At 39.1% G+C, this 12,187-nt stretch overlaps 1 protein-coding gene across 1 annotated transcript in view; it reads right to left on the minus strand.

Annotated features, from left to right (window-relative positions):
• Window positions 1-398: 398 nt before the first annotated feature.
• HTR2A (5-hydroxytryptamine receptor 2A) overlaps window positions 399-12,187 on the minus strand; it is a 78,271-nt gene continuing 66,482 nt past the window's right edge. Inside the window, exon 3 of the mRNA XM_007521214.3 lies at window positions 399-2,567. Within this exon, the coding sequence (XP_007521276.1) occupies window positions 1,768-2,567 (800 nt within the window). The 3' untranslated portion in view covers window positions 399-1,767. The remainder of the gene's footprint in view (window positions 2,568-12,187) is intronic.

Raw genomic sequence — 12,187 nt, forward strand, 5'->3', positions numbered from 1 at the left:
AAGGAAGTGGGACTAAAATTTTGCTCAAATCTTTGGTAGATACAGTTTGGGAGTAAGTTGAAGTGTGTATTTCTAAGCTAATTGAAAATTATAACTTTACCCCCCACCTTGGTTTAATTATTATTCATTGGCAACCAGTCAGGAAGCGTACTGAGAAAACTAATGTCAGAATTAAAACAAACTTGTTTCTTAACTTGGTAAAAATAAATAAAGAAATAAGTTGAATTGATTCTGAAAATCAGTTAACATGGACTGGGGTGAGAGCATAATGGTTATGCAAAAATACTTTCACGCCCAAGGTTCTGAAGTCCCATGTTTAGTCCCCAGCACTATCATAAGCCAGAATGGAGCAGTGCCATCATCCCCTCTCTCTCTCTCTCTCTCTCTCCCCTTCTCTTTCTCCCCCTTTCTCTCATATTAAAAAAAAGTCACCTCCCCACCTGCAGGGGGAAAGCTTCACAAGTGGTGAGGTAGGGCTGCAGGTGTCTGTCTCTCCCTCTCTATCTTCCCTTCCCTTCTCAATTTCTCTCTATCTCTATCTAATAAATAAATAAAAATTTTAAAATGTCATCTAACATTTGCTGTTAAGGACAATTTTAATCAAGTCATTTTATTTAAAGGTAAAGATTGTGTTTTACTTATGTTTATGTCTCTAGTATCTAGAAAAATATTTCTTCACAAATAGTAAACACTCAACAGACGATTAAAGTGTAACAGTCTCATAAGTGAACTTGATTATGATCTGAAAGCCAGCTTATCTGATGGGTGACAATAGGAAAATCACTTGTATTTTTTTACACTGATAGCCTATGACTCTACTGCTGTCAGTAGCCAGATCTTGAGTTTCTTTCTCAATCAGGACACAATTACATCTATACTGCTTACTGCTCAGAGGAGCACATGCAGGATGCAGTCATTAAGGAGCAAGTTACCAAATACCCCTATGGTGCTTTTAGCAGAAGCAATTTCTAGAAATACATTTGGCAATGTTAAATTACTCTTTTAATAATTACCACAGTAGAACAAACACTAAACAAGTCCACATTGGAAATTGAGAATAAAGCACAGGTTATAGAAGAGAAAGCAACAGTACTTATTAAATAACGTTTAAAACTTTTTTTTTTTACTTATGAATAGAATTAACTTGAAATGCAGCAATGCTAGCAAGTTGTGAATATTTCAAAATGGAATCTATTTAAAAGTAGGATTGGAAATTTTGTCAAGTATTTCATTAAATTACTTTAGTAATATAGATTTCAGAACACTGGTCTTAATGTCTTGCTGTTGTTCAAAATATGTAACACAAGTTTTAAACATAATTGTTCTAAGAGGCCATCATATTCAACCATTTTTTCAATATTTATAGCTATTTTTATTTACACCAATAGGTAACCAACTCATGCCATCACTTTACAACATGGTAGCAAGGTTTCCATTTGAAAATAGAAGTTAACTTGGGTTTATTTATGGCCTCATTGTAATTATACAATAAAATCTATTTTAAAGACATATCATTTACAATATTAAAAATAAGTATCATAAAGCTCACAGCTGAAATGCTGTCAGAACATTTTTGAAGTGCACATTTTGTGGCACGTAACCCTGCTTTTCATTGACAGAATAAAATGAGGCAAATAGATTATTGTTGGTTCCACTAGACTGGTCTAATGTCTTCCACTTTCCATATTTTCCTTTTTTTAAATTTATCCCCAGTTCGGTGAAGATTTGTTCAATGTGCCCTTCATGGTTGCCATGACAACAAACCCATCACACACAGCTAACCTTTTCATTCACTGTGTTGATATTGCCTGTAGGAACATCCTCTGAATCTTGTTTTCCTAGAGTAACCATAGTGCAGTCATTATCTGCCATCTTTGAATCCTTCTTTGAATTATTTTTTGGTGCCTCTTGGAGTTGACTGGACTTGTACGCCAAGGCCGGTATAGTGTTTACTAGAATTAACTGCAGCGGTTTTTTGTTTTCCTTGTACTGACACTGAATATATCGCGAGAAAGCAGACCTGTAGGTCTTATTGAACAGTGTGTATACCAGTGGGTTGACAGCAGAGGAGAGGTATCCAATCCAAACAAACACATTCAGTAGAGCTCCAATGACATCCTCGTTGCAGGACTCCTTGCAGATGACGGCCATTATGTTCGTGATGAAGAAGGGGCACCACATCACCACAAACAGGAAGAAGACGATGCCCAGCACCTTGCAGGCTTTCTGTTCATTGCTGATGGACTGCATAGTCCTCCTGCCGTAGGAACCTGGCTCCCTGTGGATTGATCTCTGGAAGAGCTTTTCTGAAGACAGGGAACTTTGAGGGAGGAAGCTGAATGAGGATAGCTTGGCCCGTGTGCCAGGATCACTCACACATAAAGTAGCTTCTTTCTGGAGTGACTTGATAGTTAGGAAGTAGGTGATCACCATGATAGTTAAGGGGATGAAAAATGACACAAAAGAGCCAATCAGGACAAAGTTATCATCGGCGAGTAGACAACTCCCTTCTTTAAAGACCTTGGAGTCATCCTGTAGCCCGAAGACTGGTATTGGCATGGATATACCTGGAGTTGGACAAAAAGTGAAACCTGATTTACTAAGGGATTGAGTACATAAAGACAAGGGTGTGACATTATGTCACCTAGTGACATAATGGTCATAGTAAAAAGGATTTTATATCAGCATTATTTATTAATTTTCAACATTATTAAAAAGCTTAACAAATAATGAGTATTGTATTGCTTTAGTATTGGTTTACAATAATAAATACATTTGTTAATTACAATAGCGCACCTTTACCTCTGCATAAACCTCACTACATCTAAAACCAAAGCTGTACTTGTATGAGATTGACAATCTCTCTACCTTTTTTCCCTCCCTGAATTTAATATAGACTTCACTGAGAGTTTAAAATTCCATTAGGCTTCTTTACTTATCTTATAAGCTATATATTATATCATATATTTAAAAAACCTTTTCCCCTTTTTCTTTTTTTTTTTTTTTTTGCCTCCAGGCTTATTGCTGGGGCTCCGTGCCTGCACTACAAATCCTATAGGCTATTTTTCCCATTTTGTTGCCCTTGTTGCTGCTGTTGTTGTTGTTAGATAGGACACAGAGAAATTGAGAGAGGGGGTGGAGGTAGATAGCATAATGGTTATACAAAGAGACTGTCATGCCTGAGGCTCTGAAGTCCCAGGTTCAATCCCCCGCACCACCATAAAGCCAGAGCTGGGCAGTGTTTTGGTGTTCCTCTCTCAAAAATAAATAAATAAATAAAAAAGAAAGAAAGAAAGAAAGAGTGGAGGGGAAGACAGAGACGGGGAGAGAAAGACACCTGAAGACCTGTTTCACTGCTTGTGAGGTGACATCTGCAGGTGGGGAGCTGGGGGCTCAAACTGGGATCCTTGCATTGGTCCTTGTGCTTTGCGGCATGTGTGCTACTGCCTGCCCCTACCTTTTCCCCCTCCCCCCATTTTTAATGATGGAGTCAGAAAGAGAGATGGAAAGGGAGCGGGAGAGTAGGAAAGAGAAAGAAAGATATCTGCATCATTTTTCTATTTCTGAAGCTTCCCCTACCACATGGGGGTGCTGGGGATTGAGTCTGTGTCTTCAAGCTTGGTAATATGTGCACCACCACCTGGCCCTTTATATCTTCTACTTACATGTTATATTAGCCTAGATAGATAATATTTCAATAATAGATAAAAATAAGCAAACCTAGCTTTATTTTTTCATGCTCTGTTTTCTATTATACATATTAATTGAAGAGAACACACACACACACACACACACACACACAATCACTCATTCCACTACCTAGATGTAGCCATCATTATTTAGTAGATACTGTTTATTTTAAACATATACACACAGTGGATATATCACACACTTTAAAAAATATTTATTATTTATTCCCTTTTGTTGCTCTTGTTTTATTTTTGTTGCTATGATTGGTGTCGTTGTTGTTGGATAGGACAGAGAATGGAGAGAGGAGGGGAAGACAGAGAAGGGGAGAGAAAGATAGACACCTGCAGACCTGCTTCACTGCCTGTGAATCGACTCTCCTACAGGTGGGGAGCTGGGGGCTCGAACCGGGATCCTTATGCTGTTTCCTTGCGCTTTGCACCACGTGCGCTTAGCCCGCTGCGCTACTGCCCGACTCCCTATCACACACTTTTAAACATGAATTGAAATTTTATATGCCATTATACAACTCTTTTCTAACCTGACATATCATGAGCATGATTTATAAAAAATCTATAGAACTATCAACTACATTTTTGTTATAGAAAATTTGGAAAATATGAAAAATTAACAATGATAAAGAAAAAAATGTATGTATTCTTGTTCATGGGGTCAGTAACCATACAAGTTATGCATTAAAAAATATATAGTATTGTAACAATCCCATTCTTACTCCTAAATGGAAAGTTAATGTTTCCTTATTATTACTGGAAATAGAGTCAGTAAGTGTAGCATCCAATTATCCCATAAAGGTTATTATATTTTCTTGGGCTTGGGAGGCAGCATAATGGTTATGCAAAAGTCTTTCATGCCTGAAGCTTTGATGTCCCACATTGGGTCTCCAGCACCACCATAAGCCAGTGTTGAGCAGTGCTCTGGTATAAAAACTAACTCTGTATACGTGTGTGTGTGTGTATGTGTGTGTGTGTGTTAGAGTATTCATCGGGATGGATAACAAAGGGAAAAAATAAGTAGGAACTGGGTGGGGTACACTCGACTGAGCACACATTTTACAATGTGCAAGGACCTGGGTTCAAGTTCCTGATCTCCACCTGCAGGGGGAAAGCTTCTTGAGTAGTGAAGCAGTGCTGCAAGTGTCTCTCTTCCTCTCTTCCTCTCTATCTCCCCCTTTCATCTTAGTTTCTCTCTGTTTATATCCAACAAATTAATTTAAAAAATATAATATAAAAAGCAAGTAAACATGTTTATTGACAAATACTTGAGCTAAGTACACAATGAAACAACATATGGGAGCATGACCTCTAGGTCATCTGTCGTATCACTTGAATTTTTGGAGAACTTGAAATCTCCTTCAGGAATAGGATTTATGCGCAAGAGGGAATATAAATGAGTAAAAGCGACACTTAGCCTCTAAGCATTGCTAATTTATCTTCCATGGTGATATGACCTTATTGAAGGAGATATATAGAATACTGCCACTTTTGTACAGTTTGGTGAGGAGTGATGTGTCTTTCTTTACTGGTCTGAAATAGGCCAAGGCAATAAGCCATAAAAGAAGAATTGGGATGACTGGAACAGAAAAAGAAAACAAATACTTGTATAAGTGTAGACACCAAAGGGGCTCCCTGGGAAAAAGTCAAAACAGTTTCTAAAGATTGATGGATAGTGTCTCTACTATCCTATCTTTTCTGATCTTATCTTATCTTATCTTATCTCATCTCATCTCATCATTGTGTGAGATAGATAGATGGAGATAGAGATAGAGAGAGAGAAGCACTGTGTAGAGATAGAGATAGATAGATAGATAGATAGATAGATAGATAGATAGATAGATAGAAAAGCACTGTGCAAGGGAGAGGAGGATCTTCATCAGGAAACTGATTTTGTGTAGTAAACTTTCTTTTGTGTTTCCTTTTCTGTTTTGTTTTGTTTTGTTTTGGTCTGTCTGTGCAAGACCTGCAGCTGCTGAAATCAGCTTTGCCTTTAATTAAACCATGTTCTCTCCAAAAAAAAAAAAAAGAAAGAAAAGAAAAAGAAAAGCACTGTGCAGCTCTGGCTTATGATAGTGCTGATATTGAACCCAGCATTGATTCTCTAACACATTTGGCTACCTCCTTGGCTCAAAACAAAGTTTCTAACTCTTGCCCATGTTTCAGAACTAGTAGAACTGCACAAAGGGAGTGCCCTGATAACTTCTGATCATCCCTTAGTATCTAAATGTGATTAGAACCTAGTCAAGAGCATAGTGCCTTACATTTGCTCTTTATCTGGAAAAAGTTTCTTTCAAACTTAGGCATACTAAAAACAAAATGCAACTCCATACAACCAACTGTTCTAGGCTCATGCCACCTCCTAGTAATCTTTGAAATGCAGGACATTAACCTGAGTGAATGTAACATTTTCATTAGTGATTTATGGAATTATAAGATAACAGGGATATAATTCCACACTTTTCCCACCACCAGAGTTCTGTGTCCCCACTAATGGGACTTTTAACACAAATCTGTCTAGATGATACTTGCCATTAACTTCACAGGCCTAATTGATAACTATTTGTCTCTGATCCCTACAGTGTCATTCCCAGTATTCTTGGAAGGTGAAGAAAAATGACATCATAGCTGTTCTTAAGGACACTGAGTGCATTAACGATTCTCATTTCCTTCACTTTTCTCTGTCCCTGGCCTCTTGTCGGGAACATTCTGTGAGCCAAGAAGAGTTGGAAGAGCAGTAACTCCAAGAGAAATCTCTTTTGAGACTTTGGATATACAACAGTTTTGTTTTTTATCTTTCAGAAAACTCTTGATTGTAAATGTTAAGATGTGACTTTTTTTTTTTTGCCTCCAGGGTTATTGTTGGGGTTTGGTGCCTGCACTATGAATCCACTGCTCTTGAAGGTCATGTTTTCCTACTTTGTTGCCCTTGCTGTATTTGTTATAGCTGCTGTTGTTGGATAGGACAGAGAGAAATCAAGAGAGGAGGGGAGACAGAGAGGAGGAGAGAAAGATAGACACCTGCAGACCTGCTTCACCACTTGTGAAGTGACTCCCCCTGCAGGTGGGGAGCCAGAGGCTTGAACCAGGATCCTTACACTGGCCCTTGTGCTTTGCGCCATCTGTGCTCAACCCGCTGTGCTACCACCCAGCCCCCAAGATGTGATTTTTTTTTAAAAGAAGAATATTTTCTTTTCCAGGTGTTTAAACATGTAGCTGTGAAAGATGTATTTGCTCTTTCATTAGAATAACAGCTTTGGCATGAGACAGACCTGGATTGATGTCCTAATCCTGTGCCCACAGGGGGGTTACTTCATCCCTGTACAACTCAATTCATTATCTGTAATAAGAGGGTGCTAAACATGTGCTCTACCACCGAGCTACACACCCCCCCTCCACCTCTCCAGAGCCCTGCTCTGCTAGGGAAAGATAGAAATAGGCTGGGGAAATGGATTGACCCACCAACATCCAGGTCCAGTGGGAAGCAGTTACAGAAGTCGGACCTTCCACCTTCTGCACCCCACAAAGGATTTTGCTCCATACTTCTAGAGGGATAAACTGTAGGGGAAGTAAATCAAAGGGCTTGTACCCTCATCCACAAAGACCTGAAGGATTTGTCACTGGGAATCTTGCTTTAAAAGGGAAGAGAATCTGGAAAACACCAGAGGAACTAGGCAGTTTCTCTTATCTGAGAAAGAAGAGGAAAAAGGAAAGACACCTGCAAGTAGTAGTAGGTGTAAGGGTGAACTAGAAAGGAAGTGAAGGACTACTGGGGGAAAATGGGGAAAATACATATACATAGGTATACATAGTTATAGAATCAGCCCAGATCGATCTTGGGAGAACTACTGCAGTTTCCAGTGGAGACGATGGGACATGGAACTCTGGTGGTGGGAACTGTATGGAATTCCACCCCTATTATCTTACAGTTTTGTCAATCAATATTAAATCACTAACAGAAAAGGAAAAAAAAGAGGATGCCACCAACATGCCTCCATGGGTGTGGTGGGGTTAGAATGAATAAAAAGTACAGGATAAGAATGGGGAAATAGTTTAATGGTTATGCAAAACCTTATGACTGAGGTTCTGAGCTCCCAGCTTTAACTCCCTGCACTATCATAAGCCAGATTCAAGCAGTGCTTGGATCTATTTCTTTCCCCCTCTTACCCCCTTCCTCTCTCTGCCTCTCTCTTATTTCTCATTAAAATAAAGTAAATAAAATTTATTATAAAAAAGAAGTGCAGAATCCTCAGGGAAGTGCTTAGTACAGAGGTTTTACCATGGCTAGATAAATGCAAGCATTTTCTCTGAAGATATTCAGATTAAATGCATTAACTAGATTTTCTTGTATTTGCTTTGCTCATATATACTAGATTTTAATATGATAGATCTTAAGAAAAATAAGTTCATTTGAGTATAGGCTATTAGATATATGGTTAAGAGTGAATATATGGTTAGATATATGGTTACTTACTAACTTCTGCTATGATGACAAAGGATGTCAATTTTAAATTTGTACAGCTAAGATGGTTGACTACTTTTTCCAGTGTGTTGTCTTGCTACTAGTCATGATACACATAATGTGTCAACTACCTAAAAGAAGTATATTGCTTTGTTTTTGCAGTCTTAGTTACACATTTTCCAGATCAATGCAAAGGAAATCACTGCCTCAAGAGCCTTTCACCTTATTTATTTATGAACTGGTGGTGTATATAAATGGAAATTTTCAGTTAAGCTGAATGTGGGATTACCTAAAAATGTCAGATTCTCAAGATATCTGGAGTTCAAGAGAGTGTCCTTGTTTATGAAACACACACACACACACACACACACACACACACACACACGCATGCACACCATCAGAATAGCTCAGTTTCTGTGATTAGAAAGGGAAAGGGAGGGTGGTGTTCAATTTACAAAAGTAGAATTTTTCCCTTTCATCTATATGGGCTGAAGAGCCATGTATGTATGTAGCCACAAGGCACAGATTGGTAGTTTAAAGGAGAAACTTAGCTTGAAGGGGGAGAATCCAATTGATTAGTCCTTTTAATCACACATTCCTCTTCACACATGTCAAAAATATCCTGAATACTCTTATCTACTGCTTTTTCTCAATGCCTCCCTCATGGTAGGGAGTCAGCAGAGTTTTCAAAAAGTAGAACTAGCTTGTTAAAGCACTCTAAACAAGGGTAACTTTTTTTTTTTTGTCAAAGAACTAGAATACTTAGATAAAATTTGTGTGTATACGGGGGTTGGGCGGTAGTGCAGCAGGTTAAGTGCAAATGGTGTGAAGCACAAGGACTGGCATAAGGATCCTGGTTTGAGCCCCCTGCTCTCCACCTGCAGGGGGGTTGCTTCACAGGCGGTAAGCAGGTCTGCAGATGTCTGTCTTTATCTCCTCCTCTCTGTCTCCCCTCCTCTCTCAATTTCTCTCTGTCCTATCCAACAACAACAACAGCAATGACAACAAAAACTTTGTGTGTATACTATGCAGTTCAAAACCCTGCTCCTATCAAGAGAGATGAAGTCTCTGAATGATACCCACGATTACAGTCACAGCCATCTCTATTGCATTAATTTTCTGGCTGCTTTGTTTGATAATAGCTGCATTTGGAGACCTGACATCTCCTCACATTTGAAATTCTGCATCTAAAGCACTTTTCTTTATGAGCAAACAGGCAGTATTTTGAGCTAGATGAGCACACATTTTTGTTTATCATATATTTTTTGAAGAGTGGAAGATAGCAGTAAAAATTTAATATCCGTATTGGGTCTCCATATGCATTTTTTCCTTTTCCTTTAAAACTCAATTAAATGAATGGAAAATGCTGAGGAATGTGAGGAATACGAAGACTTTGGTTTGTGTCTTCATTTGGGGGTCCTGTTTAGTCTTTGCATTTAAAGTTTGTACCTCTAATAGCATCTTAGCTTACCTCAACCTGACTAAATGACCTTAACTCAGAAACACTGGCTGTGAAAGAAAAGCTAATTTATGGACTTATTTTTGCCTCCAGGTCTGGGGCTAGATATCTGCACTACTAAGGCACTGCTCCCTGTGGCCTTTTCTTTTCTCTTTCCTTTTCTTTGGGAAAATGATGATATTCTCGAAGTGATCAGCATTTGGATTTAGGAGATAGAATTAAAAAAATTATTTACTTATTTATTGGATAGAGACAGAGAAATTGATAGGGGACGAAGAGATAGAGAGGGAGGGGGGGCCAGGTAGTGGCACACCTGGTTGAACGCACATATTACAATGTGCTAGGACCCAGGTTCAAGCCCCAGGTCCACACCTGCAAGGCAAAAGCTTTGTGAGTGGCAAAGCAGTGTGGCAGGTGTCTCTCTTCCTTTCTGTCTCTCTCATACCTCCTGATTTATGGCTGTTTCTATCCATTAAATAGATAAAAATAATTAAAAAAATTAAAAGACACAGAGAGGAAGAGAGACACCTGCAGCATTACTTCACCACCTGTGGAGCTCTCCCCCTGCAGGTGGGATCCAGGACCTTGCACCAGGGTTCTTGTGCATGGTGACATATATGCTAAACCAGGTACACCACTACCTCACTCTAGGGAGGTAGAATTTTTAACGAGATAATAGTAAGTTTTCAGCTTTCAAGGGGAGGGTAATAACCAGAGAATTTATTTGTCCTACTTACAGTGCACACACATGTGTGCAACACACATTTACTCTTCCATGATGCTCTAACCTTGATACTTTTGCATTCTTTTTTTTTCTTCTGGATTTAGGACCTCACACATAAAAATTTCACTCTCCTGGACACGTTTCTTTTCCAATAGACAAAAAGAAAGTGAGACAAGAGCACTATAGCTTCTTCCAGACCCACAGAAACTCCTACAATAGAGATAGAGCTCCAACCTGGGTCACGTTCAGTGTAAGGCACACACACTGGTGAATCCATGTTTTTTTTTTTTTCATTCTGTAATCTCAAAGTCAAAGTTACTTGTAGTTAGACATTGTTCTTTGTGGCCACACAGGTATTTTAAAAGGGAATACTTCATACTCAGCACCTAGGTTCCTCTCTCCCCACCCGCCCCGCCCCACACCTGCTCACCCAGAGAATCTAGTGTACAACCAGGGCTGAAATCCTGAATGTTTGGAATTAATAGCATAGTATAAATATGTCTGGTCTGAAATAAAACTAGGCCAAATAAAGTTTTACAGTTTCACCTTTTGTCTTCATTAAATAAATCTATCAATTTTCCCGCAGGCTCGGACTCACTTCTCACAGCAAAACAAAGCAGAGAACTGATAGGAAAAGAAACCTTCCCAACCTTTCTTCACCTTGGTGGTGAGTTATTGGAAAAGAAAATAAAACAATATTGAGTGACGTTACGTATGAATTCATGAACTTTTGTTTCAGTCCTGTGATGCTAACTATCCAAAAAAGATATTAAGCTTTGCTTTCTGTCCTAGTCAATATATGAAATTTGAAGAAATGCTCAAGGTCTTATGAAGTATAAGCATCTGTGTCCTTCCCAAGCGGCACTACTCCACCACTCCCAGGGGATTCTTCTTTTTTTTTTTAATTAAAAATTTTTAATATTTATTTATTTATTTATTTATTTTCCTTTTTGTTGCCCTTGTTGTTTTTCATCGTTGTTGTAGTTATTATTGTTGTTGTTATTGATGTCATTGTCATTAGATAGGACAGAGAGAAATACATAGAGGAGGGGAAGACAGAGAGGGGGAGAGAAAGATAGACACCTGCACACCTACTTCACCATCTGAAAAGCGACTTCCCTCCAGGTGGGGAGCCGGGGGCTCAAACTGGGATCCTTATGCTAGTCCTTGCACTTTGCGCCACGTGAGCTTAACCTGGACTCTTCTTTTTTCTAGTTAGAAATTGAAAGAGATGGAGGGAGAGATGGGAGAAGGGACAGGGGAGGGAGGGGGAAAGAAAGAGAGATAAGAGTGATACCACAATTACCAGTCCACTGCTTGTGATGCTTCCTATTTGCATAGTGCTCTCATGTGATGGCCAGGGGCATGAATCAATGTCCTCACACATGATAAAGTGTGCACTCTATTGGGTGAGCTATCTTCTACCAGAAAATAATTCTTTTCTAGACTGCATATTTAGCTTCATGCTCATGCAGAAGTTTGTTTACAATTAAAATCAGTCTGTCCCACATTATAAACCTTATCTCTAATATATTACCTGTTGTCTTCTAATTCATTTGAGTGGGGGCAGATTCTGGAGTGGTTCTTTCTGAAAGCTCAAACAAGAAATGTTACCTATGAGCCTAGCCCCCTATTTCAGATGTGTAGAAATATTGCTGGGGGGAGGCTGGGCAGTATCATGACATGAAGTGTAAGGACCCATAAAAGGATTCCGGTTCGAGCCTCTGGCTCCCTACTTGCAGGGGTGGGGGGTCGTTTCACAAGTGGTAAAGCAGGTCTGCAAGTGTCTTTCTCTCCCTTTCTCTGTCTTCCCTCCCTCTCTTGATTTCTCTCTGTCCTATCCA

The sequence above is a fragment of the Erinaceus europaeus genome, chromosome 7 (genome assembly GCF_950295315.1).
Source record: "Erinaceus europaeus chromosome 7, mEriEur2.1, whole genome shotgun sequence".
NCBI classification, from domain to species: Eukaryota; Metazoa; Chordata; class Mammalia; order Eulipotyphla; family Erinaceidae; genus Erinaceus; species Erinaceus europaeus.